This window comes from Schistocerca serialis, chromosome 6, assembly GCF_023864345.2.
Source record: "Schistocerca serialis cubense isolate TAMUIC-IGC-003099 chromosome 6, iqSchSeri2.2, whole genome shotgun sequence".
Lineage (NCBI taxonomy): Eukaryota > Metazoa > Arthropoda > Insecta > Orthoptera > Acrididae > Schistocerca > Schistocerca serialis.
In genome coordinates, this window is record NC_064643.1 from 290,924,589 (window position 1) to 290,949,699 (window position 25,111).

The following is a 25,111-nucleotide window of genomic DNA, read 5'->3' on the forward strand; positions in this document are numbered from 1 at the left end:
GCTATATTGCAAACACGTACTGCAGAGGGTAGCACAGTCTACAGTTTTCTACAAGAAGCCGAGAGATGGCGTAAGAGTCTCTTAATCCCCAACGTCCTTCCCACCTTGGTCTCTGTCAAGGGGGATAACCAGCTGGGCCGGTTGACAGATCTTCGTACCATCAGGCTGCCGAAGAATGATGCATCTTATTTTGTTGTCTCTGCCAAGCCGCACTTCTTCCCCCACTGCTGCTCTCTTCCACAGCTGTTTTTGTTTGGTGTCCTCCTGACATAGAACAGCTTCTCCAATTCTTGGTTTTCTTCTTAAGGGATATCCCGTAACCTCGTGGTAACTTCTTAGGAGCAGGAGGAATTCATTTTTCAGTCTACGCCAAATATCCTCGTTGATCTTTCGTCTCAGTCGGAACTCTTTGATATGATCCTTCCTTGTTGCTGGTTCTGGTCCACATGGAATCTTATCTGTTTGCCACCATTTAGGAAGTAGACTGGTGTCAACGCTGTATCAGTCTCTCTTTGAGTGACACGCTTGAGTTTATTGCGGCTTCTGTTCCTACTAAAATGATGTTTAGGCTCTCTTCGTCCGCCTGAGAGCGACCAAGCATCTTCCTCAAACATGTCGCCACCAGCCTTATCAGTTACAACTTTTTAACGGAGTTCAACACAATCACTTCAGCGTACACATTTATTCCCAGCATTCATTACAGTTATAGTTACATCACATACACTTGCTGCAGATGGCAGCACAGTCTGCAGTTTTCTATAAGAGTTTCTTATTCACCAACAACCATTAAACGGAGTATATACCTTGCGGTATAAATCACGAACGAAGTATAAGACGCTTTACTGTGACCATCTGACCTTCCTTGTTCTTCACCTTGGTTACTTTAGATGTGCAGTTGCCATCTTAGATTTCAAAATGTTCGCGTTTGGTTTTCTTCGAATGTCCATGAGAAGCTGGTCATTATATTTCCTCGTAATCTTCTTCATTTCATTTTAGACTATCTTATTTATGGCTTTACAGTCGCCTATGTCACTCTGCATTGGCTTTCATCAATGAACTGCAGGGTGCTTAAGACAAGCTTGCTCTGTTTGTTTTATTTCTGGGACGATATCGCCTTTATTCGTTTAACTAATAATTTCGTATGTCCCAGATTTACTTTTTTTTTTTTAGAAAAAAGCATTTCGGAAAGATTTCTGACATATCTGTAGCTCATTTTGGCTCAAGAATGAAACGTTTTTCGTCGTTCATTTTCAACATTACAATCTGAATTTGAAGGTGAAAATAATTCTAACTAGTTCGTGATCGCTATACGAGTAAAATCTGTTCAGTACCGATCTTCACACCACTTCTTTCTGTTACGATAAAGTCTATAATAATTTTTTTTTTACTCCACCGGCATCTTGTAGGTCTCCTTCTGTTGAATCTGTTTCTAGCAAAAAGTATTTAATACGGAATAGAAATAATGAACATAACAATATGTTCTTGAAATTGCACTTACCTCTAAAACTATCTGTCAAAAATCATGATTTATAGTTGGGTATGTTATCATGAGAACATCCCAACCCATAGTCCAAAAACGTTTTGTGATTACTCGCAGTAAACTTTAAAATTTTCTCCACGCGGGGGCAAACAGAAAAGTTCTCGGCTTTGCAGTGAATGTCACTGTACATAACTATTCCACAGATCAAGCAAGCAGTTGACTTACGTTATTCTGCAACACATGACTACCAAATTTTAAAACATGATATCAACGTCATCTCTGGGCTAGATCTATGACATGTCAATTACTCTATGTGTCTCATCTGTACACAATTTGATTTGCTCTAATGTTCCAGTTAATAATATTCGGAAAAGTGACCCGCTGGGTCATTTTGAATTACAAAGAGATACTTGGAGAGGCTGAAAATTATTTCAGAAAGGCTAATAGACAGAAATATATTGAATTTCTTCCTAGTAGGCTGTATACAAGGAATCTGAAGAGAAGGAATTAACACCTAGCTTTCGTTCATGGGTGCTTCACGATTGTATCCGCGAGGCAATCGAAAGCCATTACAAGGATCTGAATGACATATAGCCACAAGGCAGTGAGCCTTTCGGCAGCTTCCACGAAGAAGGGATGCAGGTGAATTACCAGAGTGCCTTGACTGTTTAAGAGACAGCTTCTTACTGAAGTCGACCGACAAACCGTGGGCAGTAGGAAATATGCAGGTATATCAGGTGCGAGACTGTCCTGGTCGTTTCGAGATGACAGGCGGATTCGATTTCGGCATAGATCGGTTGTAGCTATTATCCTAATTATCATCTAGGCACTGTGCCACTGTGCAGCTCAGTTGATGTGTACACGTATGTGTTCCCTGCACCCACTCAGCTTTTTAAAAGAAAAAAAATGTTGTCCTCCGTAACAGCTACAAAGACCACTTGCACTACCATTACAGGTCGCATCTACGCAAATGATGTGATAGGGTAATGTACCGTCCGTCAGTTTTGGTTTGATAAAGATCTTGGAGAATATCCAACAGTGAGTTTGATTACCACTGCCGATATTCACGAAATAAATCGACTAATCCTGTTACGTTAATATGGTATCTGATCTTGCTCGGAGTCTTCTGTCAGAAACTATGATTGCATCTGCTTATGAGATCGATACCAAGTCGAGTTCCAACATTCTCTAGAACTAGAAGGTGGTTCTTCTTGATATAAAGCTATTACTTCGCGCCTTCAATGTATCACATGGCGTTGTTGATTACCCCCTGTTATACAAATGGAACCACCAGTAGAACCAGAATTTATACGCTACAGTTCAGTACCGTTCTGAAATCAGTTGTTATCTGGATTGGGTTTTGCATAATGTTGTTGATAACTAGCCGATGTAACCGCTTCCCAGTTCTGTATAAACTAGCTATAGGCGTCAACCGTCCACACATCACTGATTCGGGTTACAATCAGCTTTTCTTTTGTTAATTCTGTGCTTTCCATTTTTCTTTGCACGGCGTACTCCTCACTGTTCTTGGAATTGCGATGCCGTCTTCCTTCTCAACATCCATCAGTCTTCAGCCGGTTGCTTCATTGGAAGTTTTGCATGTGTCATGGAGTGGTGCAACGAGACTCTTCTCCTTCTTATTTATACTCTTCTTCTTCTTGCGTTACGGCCTCTGTAGGACCACGGGTAGCCCATTCGTGGACTGGATTTTCCTCTTCTTCTCCCAGAACCTCTTCATTCTTTCTCTTCTCCTTTCCCGCTCTTCTTCCAAGATCTTCAGTTTCCGTTTCTCCTCGCGGCTCCACTGGTGACATTCTAATCTTTTCCTGTATTCTCCTCTGTCATTGATCTCCGACATATTTGTCGGTGTATATTTGTTCCTCCAATTTTCCTTTCCTTCGACCTTGATCCCCAAATCCAACCAGTCCTTCTGAAGTTCAACAATCCACTTGGTTCCCGTCTTTCCCCTTGTCCTCTTTGTTGTTTCCCACACTCTCTTCGTCCATACTCATCCTAACTACATGCCCAGCAAACCTTGCCCTTTTGAGTCTGGTTTCCCCGGATATTGTTCTCATGTTCCGGTACAATTCTTCCCTAGGTCTTCGCATTCACTTCTCTCCACCTCTTTTGGGACCTAGTATTTTTCTTAGTATTTTTCTCTCTTCTTTCTCTAGTTTTTCTACCCCATTTCTTCCTAGTGTCATCGTCTCAGCAGCATATAATACTGCATTTCTCACGGTTGCCTTGTAGTGGCTTATCTTTGCCTCTGTGGATATATTCTCGTCATGCAGAAGGCTGACCTCATCTTCTTTATCCTCTCTGTTATTCCCTCCTTGCTCCTGTTGCTTCCTGTTATAAATTCTCCCAGGTATTTAAATTTGTCCTCCATTTGCACAGTGCCTTCCGGTGTTTCCCAGTTTGCAGTGGTGTTTAATGTCTTTGTCTTGTTATAGGCGATCCTCAGTCCCACCTTTCTGGCTACCTTACTTAAGTTGTCGAGTTGTGTCTTTGCGTCTTCTTCCGTCTCACTTACTATTGCTATTACATTTACTCTGACTATTCTACTGTTTTTCCACTGTTCCAGGTGCTAGCCCCTTAAAGAAGTAACAAACGTACAGCAGAGAACAACTAAAACTTGGTACTCACCCTGTACCCCTTCTCCCCCATGGCGCCGAACTCGCCGAAAGCGCCCTTCTCTCCCGTTGGTCCGGGCGGCCCGTCAAAGCCGATCTCTCCTGGTGGTCCATCCATGCCCCGCACACCTGGGATGCCTGGGGCCCCAGGCGAGCCCTTCACGTTGTCGCAGTCGCATCTCACCGGGCTGCCCTTGCACGTCTGCAACAAACACAAATTCGTCTCATAAGATACTGTGCTATGTGATGTAAACGGAATGCGCAGGAGTCATACACGCAGAAAAACAGCGCAGTGCATGTAGTTAGAACATTCTCAGTTTACTGAAGGTCACATTACAGCATTTCAATCTCAGTTTATTGATGGGCACATTACAGCATTTCAATCTCAGTTTATCGATGGGCACATTACACCATTCCAGAAACAGTACGTTAGGCCTGCAACACAAGGCTATGTCGTAGTTGTGGATATATTCAACATCGGCCGCAAACCTGAAATACACAGATTGTAATTACTGATGAGACAATTATAAATGGGGTCGATAACGTGCTATGACGCTAAAATTTTAGGATATCCTAATTAACTGCCAGTTAAGTATCAGAAATATTTTACTCGTTGGTTGTGACTCAAATCGAAACTCTCTAGAGCCAGGATGGTTGCTTCCTGGTAACCAGGAGTTAATAGTTGTGAATAAACAGAGACAATTAGCAGGTAATGTACAAAAATGACCCTTTTGTTTAAAATATAATTATGTTGCAAATAGCTGTGTGTTCAGAGCAACTGCAGCTGTAGAAGTGCTTATTGTGAACTGAGAATCGCAAACAACTGAAGATCCTTTATTTGGGACCACGACCGGTTTCGTAGCTTAAAGTCACGTCTTCAGGTGGGAGTACAAATTATGTCGTACGAGACCCAAAGGCGGGGATGGATTTCAGACTCAACATTCACTGTCCAAATAATAGTAATACGCCAAGTGAACGTACTGTCAAATTGCAAATACGCTACATTTATACAGGGCGCGGCGTTTAAATCCAGACAAATTCGAAGTTGAATTTTCCGCCATATCGTAGTTCCGCCGAAGGTCGCGATTAGCGTTCTTGAAAGTCATGGACATCTAGTAAACAGTCAGAATCTCAAAATGGCCGAGATATTATGGAGAAGAGCAAAGTACACCCGAAAAGCCGCGCTTATCGAAAGTCTTGGCGCTGGGCGTTCGCCCACTGAAGTAGTTCGATTCTTCGGATACCCAAGATTAACTGTTTACAATGTTGAGGCCAAGTATAATGCTTCGGGGAAGTCTGGGGTTCACGTCCTAGGTGTTGTATCCAGTGGTGGTGATATGCCGCAACATTTCTTTGAAAAGGGACAAACAGTCACAAAAGAAGTTTGTCTGCAAGTTTTGATGAATGTCGTGAAACCGTTGATGGTAACTGTGGCCTCGGGGAGACAATATGTCTTGCAATAGGCGGTACACTGTCTCTTACGAGCTATTTAGTCCAAAACTGACTATCGGGTAACGTTGACATGTTCTAATCAGAGAAGTTCTGGACCCCGAATAGCCCGGATTTCAGGCCCCTGGACTACCTTATTTGGAGCATAGTCGAAAGAGTTACCAATATGACGAGACACTCCAATGTCACATCTCTACGCACCGCTATCGAAGCAGCATTCGCGAATATAGACAGCGCTGATTTAAAGAGTGCGTGCGATCGCTTCAGGACAACATTGGAGGCGGTCATTGCGGTTGAAGGGGGTTACATCGAGTAATGTTACTCGTGAAAGATACAACTACTTATATGTAAAAGGATTTTCATCTTCATTTGAATTTATTTTAATAAATTTGCTTTAAAAAATTTTCATTTGTCCGGATATTACCACCGTACGCAGTACACACACCTGAAGATGTGGCTTCATGCTACGACACCGACTGTGGTCCGAAACACAGGACCTTACGTAGAGCTGTTAGCGGTACTTATTCCACAAGATATAATTATTTAATTAGAAAGATACAGTCTGCAATAGAATTTAGGGTGCACACTATTCTAAGCTATGCCAAAATCACGGCGTACTGTACAAATACATAAACAAAAATAAATAATAAGTAAAACATTCTGATTGTCATACACATCGTTAAGCTGTGACCGTAATGAAATACTCATTTAATCTGATTCTGCAGAGCGGAGTGGGTCTTTTCTTTGTCGGCTATGATAGACTAGAGAGAAGCACTAACTCAGCTGGCGAAAGCACGTCGCTCATCTGTCTCTCTTCTTCTGAGTTGGGTTAAGTGCTTTTTGACTCGCAACTAGTATCAGTACGGTATCACGTTCAGTCAGGTCCAGTAGGCTGAAGATTGAGAACAGACGAAGATATGGATCCAGAGACTGTTAGCTGCTTATTCTCAGTCTCTTAGGTAAAATTTATTTCGATTTCTGTAAAGAGGTTTAATATGTAACAACGATAGAACATTTTATAATCTATCATTATGAAGAAGCATGCCTTCTTCATTGTGTCTATTGATTTACGCACGCTCCTGTAAACAGGATATATTGTATAACATAGACATGGTGAAATATATAGGGGGTTTCTAAATCCCCGTTGCATTAAATGCCTCTAGTCAGGATTGAATAGGCATCACTGTGACGACGAACACTTAACTGCAGACGAGACATTTTCATGCTCCAGGATCAAACAAGTAAAACAAAAAATTTCACTCCCTCGATTCTTCGATAGTAATTCGCTGTGACTCTGGTAATTATTACATTTCACACTATGTAATGCTGTATCACTACCTAATCCTAAGTCATAGCTTCAGAACTGGAACAGAGTGTGGATCAACAGTGGAAGAAGACTCACCGAGTGTTCAATAGGAACGTGAATGCTGTATGTTTCGTTTGTCACTTATCAATGGATACTGATGCTAGATTAATTATTCTATTAAAGACATGGTAATTACGACAGGGATAGTGAGTGACTATCGCTCATTCAATAAGTTGGACGACAGAAATACATCCGTGATCGTTGTTGTAGCACAGACATAAACTCGCATTTAAAATGTTACCTAGGCTATCTCTGCAACAAACGTCAAGGTAGAATCTACATTTAAAGACACTCATTGTACACACCATCTGATCAAATGTATTCTGACGCTCCATGTAATGCGAAAATGACCACTACGTGTCATGAGAGGCGGACCGGCCAGTATGGAAGAGGTGGGAACAACAAGAGAAGCATTAACAACAAAATAGGTCGATCAGGATAGCTCAGTGACTTCGAACGTGGACTTTTCATTGGGTGTCACCTGAGTAACAAATCCGTCATGGATATTTCAGTCCTTCTACTGCTGCGTAAGTCGGCTGTTGGTGATGTGATTGTGAAGTGGAAATGCGGAGGAACAACCACAGATAAATCAAGAGCAGATTGACCTCATGTACTGACCGACAGGGACCGTCGAGCACTGCGGAGTGTGGTAGCAGAAAATAGCATGAAATCAGCAGAAGGAATCGCTCGTAAGTTCCAAAGTGCTACCAGTAGTTCAACCAGTACAACCCGTGTGCGTATGGACTTAAAAAGAATGAGGTACAATGGTCGAGCTGCCCCTCATAAACCATACATTCCCGCAGTCAATGATAAGCGAGATTGAGGTGATGTAAAGAGTGACGCCACTGGACATGGTATGACTGGAAACGAGTGATTTGGAGCGATGAATCACGCTATCCCCCGAGGCGATCCGATGGAAGGGTTTGTGTATGGCGAATGCCTTCAGAGTGTTCCATGCCATCACGTCTAATATCAACAGTTAAGTGCGGAGGAGGTGCTGTTACGGGGGGGGGGGGGGGGGGGGGGGGAGGAGGGTAGTTCTTGGTTAATTGTGATTCCCCCCCCCCTACTGAGCTTAAGAAAACTCTAAATGTGGAAGAATAAGAACACATTTTACAACATTGTATACTGCGTACATTAGAGGAACAGTAAGAGCTCGGAGAAGATGACTGTATCAGCATGATGATGCACCTTGTCATAAAGAAGCAGAAGTGAGGCAATGGTTTGTGGACAATAACGTTTCTGAAATGGACTGGCCTGTCTTGAGACCTGATCTGAATCAAATGGAGTACCTTTGGATGAGCTAGAATGCCGACTTCACTCCAGACCCCAGCGTCAAACATTACTACCTTGCCTGGTTTCGGCGGTTGCGAAAGACTGAGCTGCCGTTCCCCCACTGACATCCAGACACGTCAATGAAAGTGTCCCCTGCAGAGCTGAAGCGGTCGCAAAGGCGAAGAGTGGACACTCCCAGATTAAAGTCCAATAACAGGTGTCCAGATACTTTTCATCAGATATTGTAAGTGACTCACGATACTTAAACAAATTTCGTAAAATACGATAGTACACAAAGACATGTGTTATTCCCATGCTGTTAACAATCGCAGATTTTTATGTGTTGATATAATGAAGCAATAATTTTTTTAATGAGACCATGCGCGACTTTTAATGAGACTGGAGACACTCTGAAAGACACTGAGAATCGTTATATTGCGATATTGTTCAGGTTGGCGTTAGTAATGAGAATTGTCTCAAAAGAGTTAGAAAATGATGTAAAAGTGAAAGCAAAGACTGTCGGCATAGCACAATTTCTCCTCTGTCACCACGTGGACATGAAAGGGCGGAAGCAGTCCCGTACCTTCAGACTTTATGCCAACGTAGGCGTATTTAAAGTGTTACTTTTCGAAGAAATGTAATTGCAAACTTTTAAAAGCACTATTTCATTATATTCATATTTTTGAGGACTGTCAAAAATCAAATATCATTAAAAGTTTCTTACTGCTTTTAAAAACGTATTTCTTTCAGTAACTCGTTTGTAAGGGGGAGTAAGCATGAGCCGTATTGCAAATTATCCATACCTTCGTGTATTATTTGTCAAACCAACGTTCTCGGCAAATCATAGTACCCGGAGGGGTGAATAGTTATCATAATATGCTGCTCTCACATTCGCGTTTGCGGTCTTTTGCGTAGTACAGTTGGTGTAACCAATATTATTCTCGGTACCTTCGTAATACGATCTTTAGGTGAACTTATAGGGAACCGACTGCGGCAACAACAAATCAGCCACTCCTCTGTAAGACACGCGTGATGTCATGACCAGCGTACTTGATAGAGATAGAACAAGTTCTACCGTCTTAATATAGAACGCCTCATCTAGTGGCCAATGGTCGGAGATAATTGGTTGGCCATGTACGGCGAACACTGTCCGAGAATAACAACAGTTTCATTTACTTCTCCAGAATGCTGAGCCATTTAACAAAGCGATGTATCTATCGAACGAAATTTCAAATTACGGTCCAAGGCTAAATTACAACGCTCATTCGCCAGCCAATATTTCGTTCGTGAATTAGTTACAGAACAGAAATCATTCCTACGGAATGGAACCATATGATGCAACAAATGCAACTATGTCAAACGAAACGAGTTGAGCTGAAGTTCCAAAAATGTTAGCGATTTAAATCTACGAACATTGTATTTAAAACAAATTAACAGAATTTCTGAAATATTTCAGTACTATTGTCGAGCTACGTAACTTGGCAGTTATCGTTTTGGATTGGTACTAGGGAAGAGCGGATTTTAGATGCCACACTCAACATTCAGATAATCTCTCCTTGTGTTCACCGAAATTATGTTTGGTGAATGCCGAAAAGATTACTTAAATAAGCCCACCAATCCTTTCTTTCTATTACTCTCTCTCCAACTTAACTAGCGCCCCGCTCCTAATGACATTAACGCCGACGAGAAGTTAAACCCTAACCTTCACACATCTTGAACCACTTTTAGATCATGACTTTGCTCGTAGTTAAGGCACTTGACCATGAAATCCCTTGAGTACACAGAATTGGCTACTTAAGTCTCGAGTATTCTGCGGTACAAGTCACTCACTGTTAAAGAATTCTTTGTTATTCGGAAACTACACATTCCGCCTAAGGTTCCGTTTATCTTAATGCATGGGTCTGCTAGCTTATACGTAGTAGGAGAAGCTAAAGCATGGGTTGGTACGTTACACGAAACCGTTTTAGTCAAGTGACTATATTGACTATTTAAAATACTTCCAGTTGTATACCGAGCCAAGGATTAACTAAACGACGAAAGGAAATATGTCCAGAGACCGTAAACTTATGTTTGGATGTGAAACCCAGACCCAAAGGGAGACTGGATCTCGAGTACTTAATGTACCACACAAATGGGTGAAACGGGAGATCGCCTCCTCCTCGTATTTCAGTAATGGTGATAAATTTCTTTATATTTTTTTATTCCTATCATATTGTTTCTTCCGTTTCCTATCTCCGCCTCACTTTTTCTGTTTTTGTTACGTTTTGGGTAGTTTCAAGGGGTAAATTAGTAATAGTCTATTATGTGCCACCTATGTCCTCCAGAAACAAGTTCAGATCAACACTCAATGCCGAAACGGGGCGTGGGCGAGGGACGAGATCATAGGTATGTGATGAGTCGTTTAGGAAATAATAAGAATAATGTACAACTTGTTTCAGTGAAACGTTGTGTAAAAACAGATCATTTTAGTTTCGTAGACGACATATCATAAATAAAAGGTTTAGAAATTAGAAAAGTTCCACTACGAAATTTTCTTTTATGCTCTGAATTGAAAGGTTTATGTGACAGAGAAGTGGCACTGGTATACAATAAATTTTTATTTGCCTGTATTGCTACTTGGTGCATATTGACTTAAGTTCTCTTTACGATGTGAGGAATAGCTTTACAACATGGCTTTTGAAAGTCTTACTGTTGCGTGTGTTGCGTTCAAATCGATAAACTGAAATGCTGTCCTTAGTTTTGGGCGGTTTGTTGCCAATGGATATTCATTCCAAGTTGATGGCTGTAAAGATTACGCTCATGGGCATCTGGAGAAATATCATGGAAGCGAGGGGGGCGAACCTGGAAGACTCTACAACTGCCATTTTTGATGTAAATATATAAATGAGTTGGTCACTTGCTAGAGATTTCATGCCACAAAAACAAGCCTAGAGTAATGCTACAACTGGCTAAACGAAAGGCTTACCGTAATGACGGGAAATCACTTCTAGGAGTTTGTTCAAATGGCTCTGAGCACTATGGGACTTAACTTCTGAGCTCATCAGTCCCCTAAAACTTAGAACTACTTAAACCTAACTAACCTAAGGACAGCACACATATCCATGCCCGAGGCAGGATTCGAACCTGCGACCGTAGCGGTCGCGCGGTTCCAGACTGAAGCGCCTAGAACCGCTCGGCCACAAGGGCCGGCCACTTCTAGAAGTATATGACAGCTACGTAATAAATAAAAACTCTGTGCTCCAGATTCCAAAGGGGTCCAAATCCCCCCCCCCCCCCCCCCCCCCCCCACGCCCTCTCCACTTCAGTAAGTTGCGGACGCCAATTAGTAGGCTCTTTCATTTTCAAAATCACGAAATGGGTGGTTCAATAGAATGTTACTTCTCATACAGACGATCCACATGAAGGACTTCGCACAGTTGTCTTTCTCGTATGTCTAGAAAGGACGCACGTCAGTATACCTGGCGAGAAACGTAGGACAGTTTGCAACAGTTTTGGAAGAACACAGGGCTATGAGGGCAGTATAGTCTCTGGAATGTTTCCATGATACCTTATGGCCATTAATCCTCTCAGCGAAAGCATCTTTAATTGATTTTGTTATGATTCATCCTCTGATATCTCATTCCTCTATACACGATGGCTGTCGATCCCGCAGACGATAACGGCAAAATAACTTGCCTTATCAGTCGACTAGAAGTGTCCGCAAATGGTTTTAAGAGCACGGCCAAGCCTTGAAAGAATCTCTACAAATGCACTACAACTTAGCTATGCTGAACATCTTTGGAACACATGAGTGGTCGTGTTCGCTATGTGTAATCTTCTTCCTTGGATCGTGGACGGTAGGTCTAGAAGGCAGTTGAGATTCCCGTGTAGACCTCTTGAGCCCTGCAGTTTCTGGTTAAGTGTAGCGGGTGTGAGGAGAAAGTACTAGCCTGGACTCTCCCTCAGTGGGCCCCACTGGGCGCCCACGGGGGCGAACAGCTGAGGGTAGGAGGCGGCCAGCTGGTGCCAAGCGGGAGGCTGCCGGATTCCTGCCCTGCGTGGGGAGACCAGGCCGCCTCGCTTATTACGCAAACAACCAAACCCACCTGACTGGCTGCGTAGCTGGCGGGAAACAATTCTGCTATCTCATTAGCGCCATTCATTTGCAACCCATCAACTCAGCTAAACTGCCCCGTATAACTAGACAGAATGGGGTTAACAGGACCAGATGTATACAGCCCGTTGTAAGAATAGGCAATGAACACTGCATAATAGACCAGGTAAAGGAAATACAGGAATTTAGTAACAAGTGCAGCGTCCTGTGAGAGTAGGTACAGTTTTAGCGCAGGCGAGGGGAAAGATCATGGACCTGTTGTGATTAGATGTTACAATTGCAACAAACTGGCATGATCAAGTGCACGAATCTAAGAATTTCATTAAGTGTTTTCTGTGTCCTCATCTGGAAGACGAAGTGGAGCAGTTGCGCATTGTTCACCTTCTTCTACTTGTGCCTTTGTCCCTAACCGGTGCAGGGTTGACACGGTTGTTAACGGATTTGACAGAGCTAGTTTAAGGGGTGGCTGGATGCATTTCTTGTCGCCACCCCATCACCCGTTTTGTGTTATTCATCTGTACGTGAGTTGAAGTTTTCCAAAAGTTTGCGAATCGTATAACTGAGGCTACAGTTGGGTACCACCTAGTGGGGTGTGGCATCCCGGCACACCACTCTCGGCGTTATCCCACCGGGCGGATTCGATCTGAGCCCGGCGTACCTTCCCGCCCTAGAAACAGCGCTTAACTGTACGGCTCTCCGAGCGGGTAGTTACACATTATTCGGCAAGTATCACCATCAGATACTACGAAAATATTCATTATTACTATCAGTTTTCGCTGTTACTAATCACCAAGCACATGAAGTTTTGCGAGGGGCGCACTGTATCTGTTTCGATACTGACATGGCGTTTAACCCTCACACTAAAAATCATAAAAAAACACAAAATGGATAACAAAACTCAATATTTTGAAATTAAACATTGTTCAGAAAATCCAGTATGAAGAGTTTCAAGAAAGTGAGTGAAATATAGTGGAGTCGAGCAGTTTACACAGCTGACAGGAACAGCATGTGGCTGTGCTACATAATTTTCATTGTATCCGCACAGCTGGGGCCAGTACCAATAGCCAAAGTGATCTCATTACTTAGATGTCAGCACGTGCTGCTTCATTCTGCTGTGTTTCAATCACTTAACTGATACTCCACATTCGTACATCGATGACGAATGAAAAAAGAACAAAACAAAAACTTTTATTTTCGAAAATATGACTGCAAGCACTATATGTGTTTCGCTTTTTGACAGATATTACATAATTTATGACTCTTTCGAACCTACTGCTATTTATTGTTATACAGTTTTTTTTATATGCGTTAATAGTTAAACATAGATTGTACATGAGTACTGCGTTTCACAAATAAATAACATTGATGGGTGATAGAACACGCATATCTGCGGCTTCAGCCATTCGAATTGGTGTACTTCAAGCACCATCTGATCAGTTTTGACGAAACTTGTGACAGCATAAGCATTTAATTCGAGGACGAAAAATAATCATGCACTAATAAACCATAAATATAGAGGAAAAGAAAGAAGGAAGTTCAGATGCAGTCTAGACATTGGTATAACCACAAGCGGAACTCTAGCTCCAGTGGGCAAAGAAGGAGAAGAAAGTGGAGAATAACATTTACTAAATAACAAGTCCGACTCTCATATGAAGTGATCAACTGAAATAACAGAAAATAAAACCAGAAGGGATGGAATATCTGAATCTCCATCATTCCAAATGCCGATGCAGTGTCTTAACCACAGTGCTGCCTCGTTCGATAAGCAAAATGCAACATTTCCCTCCTCGTCGGCAACCTTTACCGTAAGTCTGTTAGTGAAAGTGTAGTTGATGTAGGGGTCCGTGAGTAAAATCTATCACCGGAGTACGCAACGTTTTAACTTTAACCGAGCGACGTCCCGTAAGTATTCGATTGGAGCAAGTGGAATACTTACCTAGCTAATCCGCAGCGGTCAATCACACACTGAACAACCTGCCTTAACTGAGAAGTCGCTGGTTCGGACTCCGTGGAAACAAGGCAACGAGTGAACAGATATCGTGAAAGTTGCAGTAATTTGTTTTTTCCCTTTATTTGTGACACACACTCATTCACACACACACACACACACACACACACACACACACACACACACACACACACACAACATGAAACGTTAGTGCTCGCAGGGACGCTATTTGACAAGACAGAGCTTTGATACCACATATTCTTTAGGAAGAGGAAATCAGAAAGACTAATATTTACTGATTGTCCAGTGCTTATGTCATACACAGAACGGCGGTTGTAATTATACGTCTCTCAATTTTCCTGGCAAATAACGACTCGATTCTGCGGTGGTGAACAACAACGAAGTCAGGTCAAGAGGGAGTAAAAGCTCAGTTAGGAAATCGGCCACGCCATTTCAAAAAACCATTCTATCGTTCACTCCCTGTAGAGAAACTACGGGAAGAACCGGATGGGGATTTGAATCGCGCTTCTCCAAAAAGCGATGTATTGCTTGAACAACCGCGCCACCGCGATTGACGGCAAAGAAGAGAGCGGCAGTGTACCACCGGGAGAGCGTACGTGGTGGTGATAGCATCAGCACGCGCTGCTGTCTGAAGCGGCTGACCCCTGTACAGGCCGGAGATTTCTGAAGAGAAACTCCTGCGTCGCTCATGGACGCTGTGACTCGAGAGAGCGCAGCGTACGCGCGAGTTCAGCGTGATAATGGAGACACTCTCCCAATACGCGGTACGTCTACCCCTCCCCCCCCCCCCCCCCCCTTTTGCATCCCAAAGACGTTGGCTGCTCCTGAGGATGCACATAATTACTGAGTGGTGGCAAAACAACATAGTTTACGCAATTCGTAGCAAACGAATTGTTTCAGGCCCTTCACAGACGTTTGAGGACAATCGCAGACCCTTAACTCTTTATGTTATTCTTATCCAAATGAATCGATAATATTCAAATTCCGAGATTGTGAAACACAAGCCGCCGTCAGGCCATCCGTTTTAGTTTTTTCCATGATTTGCCTACATCGCTCAAGGCAAATGGGTTCCGTCTCTAATGATCTTGCCTTCAATGGGACTTTACTCCATAATCTACCTTCCTTCCTTCCTTGTATGTATGGGTTTTGTCATCTTGGAAGGGAAAATTCTTTTCCGGGAACAATGCCTGAACGATTGGTTGAACGTTGTCGTTTAAAATCTCCACCAGCCTATCAACCTGAGAAAAACGCGTTCGTAAATGTACTAGTAAACTGGAAAACATTTTTGAGTAACGCACCGAAATGTCCGTAATAGAACATACTGGATTGTATACGAAAACCAATTGCATATTTACCGCCGCAAAAATATGAAGAACAGATCACAAGAAGTCCTCACTAATGAATCTTCATAAAGAAAAGAAGCGAAACACATATTGCGGTCTACTGAAAGTCTTGTTTACTCACAGATACGACCTCACAAGCAAGGACAATAATCATAATCAAGTTAGTAACGAAGTAACGGCTGTAGAAACACAAAATGACGAAAGACATTTGTTGGGTACAACTAAAAGAAATAGGAAGATCAATAAATGGGCAAGACAGAGTGCAGGTGTTTAGGACGTTGCAGTTACTGTTATATAACTGAAACAAAATGCATCTGGCTTATAGCCATACTAGCTAACGTAAAGTGAAGAATTACAGGACGTGTAAAAAGGAATGAAGTTCAGTCTCTAATGGCTACAGAATATGGATTGAGACTGAACTGAAGAAAGACGATAGTAATGAGAAGTAGCAGGAATGAGATTAAGCTCAGCATCACGAAATAGACGAAGTGACACAGTTCTGCTACTTTTGAAGCAAAATAATACATGACAGACGAAGCAGGGACATAAAAAGCAGATTAGCACAAACAACGAGGCCATTACTTGGCAAAAGGAGTCTGTTAGTTTCAAATATCGGTATTAATCTGAGGATAAAATTTCTAAGAATGTACGTTTGGAGCACAGCATTGTCTGTTAGTGAATCATGGGCTTTGGGAGAACAGAAAGCGAAGGAAATCGAAACTTTTGAGATGTGGTGCTATAGAAGGATGTTGAAAATTAGATGGACTGTGAAGATTATGAGTGAGGAGGTTCTCTGCAAAGCCGGCGAAAAAGCAGACATACAGAAGACACCGATAAGAAGAAGGAACAAGATGATAGAAAATTTGTAAAAACTTCAATGGAACAGGGAGATTGGAATGTATCCAACGAGTTGAAAAGGTTGTCATAAGAGAGGAATTCGCGGCGTGCTGCATCGAACCAATCAGGAGAATGACGACTTACAAAGAAAGTTCGACATAAGGTGGCCTAACGAACGCCATCCGTGGAGGAACTGGTAACGGTAAGCGGACCGCAGCGAGTTTCGCGGTCTAAATGAAACCGTCAGTATGATGTCGTAATTGAACATGGATAGGTGGCACAGATAATCAAAAGGGCATTTCTGGGTCAGCAAAAGTTTACGGTCGTAATACGTGGAGACGTCTGGAAAATGTTTTACCCATTAACAGGTGAAAAATAACGATGACATTGATGACGGTAGATTCAGACGAATGCTGCTCATGGTCTGGAAGAATGTATTCCTATGCTAAAACAGTTATAAATATAGTCTCCCTCTGCCACATGTTTGTCTTCGGCGCAGTTCACATATTAACAGACACATGCTTCCCCCCCACCCCACGCCCCGCACCAAAGTGTTAGGAGAGGTGCAGGGGGACAGGAGGAACCCAGCCGGGCTGTGTATCGGAGAGGCTGCGCGGCGGCCATCCGTGTAGGAGCTAGTGTAACGCTATGCCGACCGCAGCGGGTTCTGCGGTCTGCCCGTGACTCACCGCGCGGCCATTCGCCCGGTCGGCTACAGGCAAATGCACCGCTCTTCATACACCTGCATCTCTGGCCACTATGCCAGCACTCTCTGTGACCCACTTCCACATCTTCCCGCTAGGTAAACTTGTCCCATTACTGTTTCAACAAGACTCAGCAACACACTAAGCTCGCCAGCTACGCACTGAATGAAATGTTGGTGAACTGGTTAATTCGTGCTGAAACATGATTAACCTGACACTCGAAACAATGTTATCTGCGTTTTGTTTAGTTGCCCATGTATTGCTAAAAACACCAGTAAATAAATATATGTGAAGCTTAAAGTTTATCTCGGAGGTCATATAGGTGTAGTTTAACATCTTCATCAATTTCATTTATATTTTTATTTATTTTGCTTCGTCATTGCTAATAGCCAACCATTCCATCTATGTAGTACCGACTTCAACACGTATCCCGTAATATATTTAATTTATTATATGGAGTCACTTATTCCTACAGAAGATAGTATTAGTCAACATTGGAAGAAAATTTCCTATAATTACATGCCCTGGAAGCAATACCTGTTGATAAATGTGCCGTTTTACTTGCAACGTGTAACGTGTAGTATTATGTGGGCAGATGCAAATCCTCGAGGACTCATATAGATGAGGCATTAGGATCGCTTCAGAATCATTGTATAGGCAGTAATATTAGGTGGCATATTCACTGGGCCATACACGTTGCCAAATGGATTATCAGGTGCTATGTATCACCGATTTCTGCGCGATGAATTAATAGCTATACTGGAGAACGTAACCCTTGCAGAGAGACCGCCCCGTTTTAACGAATCGTGCGACAGTACATCATTGCAACATTTCGAGGGCGATGGATTGGTCGAGGAAGCTGCATGGTCTCCCTGTGCATCTGGTCTGAATCCGTCTGATTTTTGGCTATGTGGCATTGGTGTTTGCTCAACCCATCAACAATGTGCAGAAGTTACTGGAGCCCGTGTCCAGTGACTCTCGGGAAAGAAGAAGTGAATGGAACATCAGGATCCGCGGTAACCACACGAAAGACTAGTGCCAATTTCTACGTAACATATGGGAATGAGAGGACTAACTGAATCATGTTGTTGTTGTTGTTGTGGTCTTCAGTCCTGAGACTGGTTTGATGCAGCTCTCCATGCTACTCTATCCTGTGCAAGCTTTTTCATCTCCCAGTACCTACTGCAACCTACATCCTTCTGAATCTGCTTAGTGTATTCATCTCTTGGTCTCCCTCTACGATTTTTACCCTCCACGCTGCCCTCTAATACTAAATTGGTGATCCCTTGATGCCTCAGAACATGTCCTACCAACCGATCCCTTCTTCTGGTCAAGTTGTGCCACAAACTTCTCTTCTCCCCAATCCTATTCAATACTTCCTCATTAGTTATGTGATCTACCCATCTAATCTTCAGCATTCTTCTGTAGCACCACATTTCGAAAGCTTCTATTCTCTTCTTGTCCAAACTATTTATCGTCCATGTTTCACTTCCATACATGGCTACACTCCATACGAATACTTTCAGAAGTGACTTCCTGACACTTAAATCAATACTGGATGTTAACAAATTTCTCTTCTTCAGAAACGCTTTCCTTGCCATTGCCAGCCTACATTTTATATCCTCTCTACTTCGACCATCATCAGTTATTTTGCTCCCCAAATAGCAAAACTCCTTTACTACTTTAAGTGCCTCATTTCCTAATCTAATTCCCTCAGCATCACCCGACTTAATTAGACTACATTCCATTATCCTTGTTTTGCTTTTGTTGATGTTCATCTTATATCCTCCTTTCAAGACACTGTCCATTCCATTCAACTGCTCTTCCAAGTCCTTTGCTGTCTCTGACAGAATTACAATGTCATCGGCGAACCTCAAAGTTTTTATTTCTTCTCCATGAATTTTAACACCTACTCCGAATTTTTCTTTTGTTTCCTTTACTGCTTGCTCAATATACAGATTGAACAACATCGGCGAGAGGCTACAACCCTGTCTTACTCCCTTCCCAACCACTGCTTCCCTTTCATGTCCCTCGACTCTTATAACTGCACTGCTTCCCTTTCATGTCCCTCGACTCTTATAACTGCCATCTGGTTTCTGTACAAATTGTAAATAGCCTTTCGCTCCCTGTATTTTACCCCTGCCACCTTTAGAATTTGAAAGAGAGTATTCCAGTCAACATTGTCAAAAGCTTTCTCTAAGTCTACAAATGCTAGAAACGTAGGTTTGCCTTTCCTTAATCTTTCTTCTAAGATAAGTCGTAAGGTCAGTATTGCCTCACGTGTTCCAGTGTTTCTACGGAATCCAAACTGATCTTCCCCGAGGTTGGCTTCTACTAGTTTTTCCATTCGTCTGTAAAGAATTCGTGTTAGTATTTTGCAGCTGTGACTTATTAAGCTGATAGTTCGGTAATTTTCACATCTGTCAACACCTGCTTTCTTTGGGATTGGTATTATTATATTCTTCTTGAAGTCTGAGGGTATTTCGCCTGTTTCATACATCTTGCTCACCAGATGGTAGAGTTTTGTCAGGACTGGCTCTCCCACGGCCGTCAGTAGTTCCAATGGAATATTGTCTACTCCGGGGGCCTTGTTTCGACTCAGGTCTTTCAGTGCTCTGTCAAACTCTTCACGCATTATCGTATCTCCCATTTCATCTTCATCTACATCCTCTTCCATTTCCATAATATTGTCCTCAAGTACATCGCCCTTGTATAGACCCTCTATATACTCCTTCCACCTTTCAGCTTTCCCTTCTTTGCTTAGAACTGGGTTTCCATCTGAGCTCTTGATATTCATACAAGTCGTTCTCTTATCTCCAAAGGTCTCTTTAATTTTCCTGTAAGCGGTATCTATCTTACCCCTAGTGAGATAGGCCTCTACATCCTTACATTTGTCCTCTAGCCATCCCTGCTTAGCCATTTTGCACTTCCTGTCGATCTCATTTTTGAGACGTTTGTATTCCTTTTTGTCTGTTTCACTTACTGCATTTTTATATTTTCTCCTGGCATCAATTAAATTCAATATTTCTTCTGTTACCCAAGGATTTCTACTAGCCCTCGTCTTTTTACCTACTTGATCCTCTGCTGCCTTCACTACTTCATCCCTCAAAGCTACCCATTCTTCTTCTACTGTATTTATTTCCCCCATTCCTGTCAATTGCTCCCTTATGCTCACCCTGAATCTCTGTACAACCTCTGGTTCTTTTAGTTTATCCAGGTCCCATCTCCTTAAATTCCCACCTTTTTGCAGTTTCTTCAGTTTTAATCTACAGGTCATAACCAATAGATTGTGGTCAGAGTCCACATCTGCCCCTGGAAATGTCTTACAATTTAAAACCTGGTTCCTAAATCTCTGTCTTACCATTATATAATCTATCTGATACCTTTTAGTATCTCCAGGGTTCTTCCATGTATACAACCTTCTGTCATGATTCTTAAACCAAGTGTTAGTTATGATTATGTTGTGCTCTGTGCAAAATTCTACCAGGCGGCTTCCTCTTTCATTTCTGTCCCCCAATCCATATTCACCTACTATGTTTCCTTCTCTCCCTTTTCCTACACTCGAATTCCAGTCACCCATGACTATTAAATTTTCGTCTCCCTTCACAATCTGAATAATTTCTTTTATTTCATCATACATTTCTTCAATTTCTTCGTCATCTGCAGAGCTAGTTGGCATATAAACTTGTACTACTGTAGTAGGTGTGGGCTTCGTATCTATCTTGGCCACAATAATGCGTTCACTATGTTGTTTGTAATAGCTTACCCGCATTCCTATTTTCCTATTCATTATTAAACCTACTCCTGCATTCCCCCTATTTGATTTTGTGTTTATAACCCTGTAGTCACCTGACCAGAAGTCTTGTTCCTCCTGCCACCGAACTTCACTAATTCCCACTATATCTAACTTCAACCTATCCATTTCCCTTTTTAAATTTTCTAACCTACCTGCCCGATTAAGGGATCTGACATTCCACGCTCCGATCCGTAGAACGCCAGTTTTCTTTCTCCTGATAACGATATCCTCTTGAGTAGTCCCCGCCCGGAGATCCGAATGGGGGACTATTTTACCTCCGGAATATTTTACCCAAGAGGACGCCATCATCATGTAATCATACAGTAAAGCTGCATGCCCTCGGGAAAAATTACGGCTGTAGTTTCCCCTTGCTTTCAGCCATTCGCAGTACCAGCACAGCAAGGCCGTTTTGGTTATTGTTACAAGGCCAGATCAGTCAATCATCCAGACTGTTGCCCTTGCAACTACTGGAAAGGCTGCTGCCCCTCTTCAGGAACCACACGTTTGTCTGGCCTCTCAACAGATACCCCTCCGTTGTGGTTGCACCTACGGTACGGCTATCTGTATCGCTGAGGCACGCATATCTCAACACATATTGGATTGCGGACATGCCATTACCAGGAACTTTTCTTTCAGCTTTGAGCAATACTACCTTCTGTAGTAATATATAACATTTTTTTAACTTCCAATATATTGGGATGAGGATGGGGCACGAAATCGGCTAGTTTCAAAGCTCTGGCTGTTAATTAAAGTACTAAAACAAGGCGCTCAAGGGTGTATAAACAAAGGGCGCAAAGTTTGAATCGAAGTCTCGCACGTAGTATACGAAACGAACGGTCGCTACAACTTTTAGCTAACTCAGTGCAGTGTGTTTCAGGCTGTAACCTTTAAGGAACGTGTCTATGTTTCCCTTCCTTCATCTAAACCAAAACAGGGGAATGTTCGACTTGTTCCTTCGAGAAGATAACGAATGATTCCTTATCATGTCTTTGTTCTACAAAGATACGGTTTCGTCTCCATTACTGATCGAATAGCACATCAGTTGATTTGGCATGCCCTTCGCGATTGTCAAGTTTCTGAAACCCACATCAGCTGGGTAAAAATGGTTTGTAAAACCACCAGCAGCCGGATGTGAACCTCTGCAGGACTCACTGTCAGTTTCCCTGTGACAGCTGGCGTTCATCAAGTCTCAGCACCGTCTCCGCTGCTCTTTGTTACCGTAACGGAAACCATAACGCACGATTACAGACCTGAGTACCATGGACTGCTATATGCTGATATGATGCTTGCGATGGATACCGGGGAGGATCTTGAAACTCAAGTCCAAACATGGTATAATCGTCCACAAAGATTTGACCTCCTTTTTTACATTCACAACACTGAGTATCTCGATAGTTTTCATCTCCTGGAACTACACAAATTAATGGAGCTTTTCTTACCGAGGTGGACACATTCCGATATCTAGGTTCTCGACTACAGAGTGACAGCTATGTGAATGAGGATGTTGTGGGTAAGAAGCAGAGTGACCTGCATGCGACTGTTATTGTCGTCGAGGCATTTCCGGCTTCATGTTGCTTCCAAGGTTCTCAAGTAATCGTCGAAGGTCCGGCAGTACACCCGAGAACCTTGGAAGCATTACTGCTATTCTTTCTGATGAGAAGATGCCTATCTACCTAAAATCAAAGATGTAACGCACAGTAGTGAAGTCAGTTGCATTGTATGGTACCGAGTGTTGGCCCACACCTGCAACTGCTGAGCACTCACTACATGTCATGGAAATGCGGAACTGAGAATATCATTAGGCATTTCCCTACTTGACCATATCAAAAATACAACGATCCGACAACTATATGGAATGGCTCCAATCAATGAGAGGATGCAAGAATGGAGACTTCGGTGGTACGGACACATCATACGGGCATCACCTACTTCAGTCATCAGCTCAGCCTACTATCTCACTTTCGAAGCCCAGAGACAACGCGGAAGACCTAAATTACGTTGGCTAGGACACAATAAGCGCAAATATAAGATCTAATAGCCTAAACTGACAGGCAGGATTAGACCTTATGAAATGTCATGCATTGATCCAGAAAGCGGACCCGCTCCAATAGAAAGCTGTTAAGGAGAAGACTAACCGAATATTTACCTAAAAAAAAGGTACTTGGGACTTGTAAAATGTACAGTCATAATTTAATCAGAATTAATGTAAATGCCGGCCGTGGTAGCCGAGCGGTTCTAGGCACTTCAGTCCGGAACCGCGCGACTGCTACGGTCGCAGGTTCGAATTCTGCCTCGGGCATGGATGTGTGTGATGTCCTTAGGTTAGTTAGGTTTAAGTATTTCTAAGTTCTAGGGGACTGATAACCTCCGATGTTAAGTCCCATAGTGCTCAGAGCCATTTGAACCATTGAGGTAAAATCTTGCAATCTAAATTCTATATCTTAAGAGTGCTCACTATATAACGTAAAAAAAATTGGCGTGAACCTGACAATAGCGACTCTATTAATCTTATCTTTCTCATACATTCTACATCAGACAACACTGTCTTAGACACAGGTCTCTGTGTGATATATTGAAACAGTACATTAAAATCCACTAGATGTATTACGGTGAGATGAATATCAATTGGTATTTCACTGAATACTATGAGTGCTCGTCAACGGGACGTTAAAACTAACCATACTTCCCTTTGTTCTAAGAACGCTGTTTGTTACGTCATCGGTTCGTAGACTATTCCACGGGACTGTATGGTTCCACAGAAACGAGATTCTACGAAAGCATTTTTTTTAGTTCTGCAATTAAATGAAGATGGTGTTTATAAATGAATTGTTCAACGGAACAAAGTAATAAAAGTTGTACGTACGCATACGTGGTACTAGGAAAGCAGTTTTAAGAGTGTTTGTGATAAAAGTATAAAGTCACTTGACTGTCGCGTTGCGAATACGTGATGATCATCAGTACAGTCAGTTGGAGTTAGGGCTACAGGGCTTTGCTTGTGTTCCTCCGTATTTCGTGGCCAAATAGTTTGGGAATCTACGCATTACGTCACGTCTATGACTGTAGGAAGTGATATGACCAGAACAAGCGACCTCCGTAACTCTCGAATGTTCCAAACCTCTTTATCTTTGTTGAGATTAGCAAAACTACTGTTATTAACTGCTGTGTCAGCTTGTCAGCCTACAAAATTCCTCATCGTTCATCAGAAAGATTTCTACATTTCACGTACAACCTACTATACTATTACAGCAAATTTGATGTATAATGCTCAACCATTAATTCCCAGTCATGAAATAGGGTTCCTCGAGAAATGATGAATGCATATGGAGTTATTAAAACATTGGTCTTAATACGATTCAGACCTAAAGTATTACAATTCTCAGGTCAAATACTACAATTATTGTAGCCATCCAGATTCGAGATTTCCTCAATGGCTTAAGCAAGCAGCAGGAAACTTCCTTTCAAAAGGATTCGGCTGATTTGCTTCCACAATCTTAGTTGGAGTTTATGCTCAGTCACTAACGACGTCGACGGGATGTTGAAAACCAATCGTCCTTCCTTCTTTTGAGAGAGCTAGTTGTCGGATTGACCAAATGAACGCGTTTTTGCAGTATGTAATCACTGTCTCCCATCCACATTGGTGTGTAGCTAACTCAAGGTAGTGTACCTTGGTGCTCCCTTCTCTGCTATTCCGGTTCCTCATAACGCATCTGCAATGTGACTGTTTCAGCGGAAAGTGAATATTTCCCAGTGATATACACAAATAAGTCTGGGATTCCTTTAATTACTCGAGCCGACATTTTATACTATTTAAAACCGTTATTAACAGAAATTCGTACGAATGTGGAGGCCCGTGTCCTAACCACTGCGTCAGCTTGCTTAGTTATAATGGATCGAGTCACTTTGCAGGAATCAGAAGCTGTCGGTGCCATCAGAGCATCGACATGAGTACGAAAGGATATTTGCGTTTTCTTAACGAAATCAGCAGTGCAAAAGGTGACCCTGAACTACACACAAATTCTGTGAAATGATTTACTGGACAAAATGGAGTTGAAAACATTATATCAACTACGTCCGATAGTAACAAGGGTAGCAGCCGAGCATTACAGTCGACACTACAAATGTATGTAACTGAAAGCCCACATGAGATGAAAGAGCAAATTCTGAGA

General features: G+C 42.4%; 1 protein-coding gene across 1 annotated transcript in view; it reads right to left on the reverse strand.

The window, feature by feature from the left end:
• The window catches only part of LOC126484272 (collagen alpha-5(IV) chain-like), a 609,631-nt gene that overhangs the window by 271,456 nt on the left and 313,064 nt on the right, over window positions 1–25,111 (reverse strand). The window contains exon 2 of the mRNA XM_050107696.1: window positions 4,127–4,315. Within this exon, the coding sequence (XP_049963653.1) occupies window positions 4,127–4,315 (189 nt within the window). The remainder of the gene's footprint in view (window positions 1–4,126; window positions 4,316–25,111) is intronic.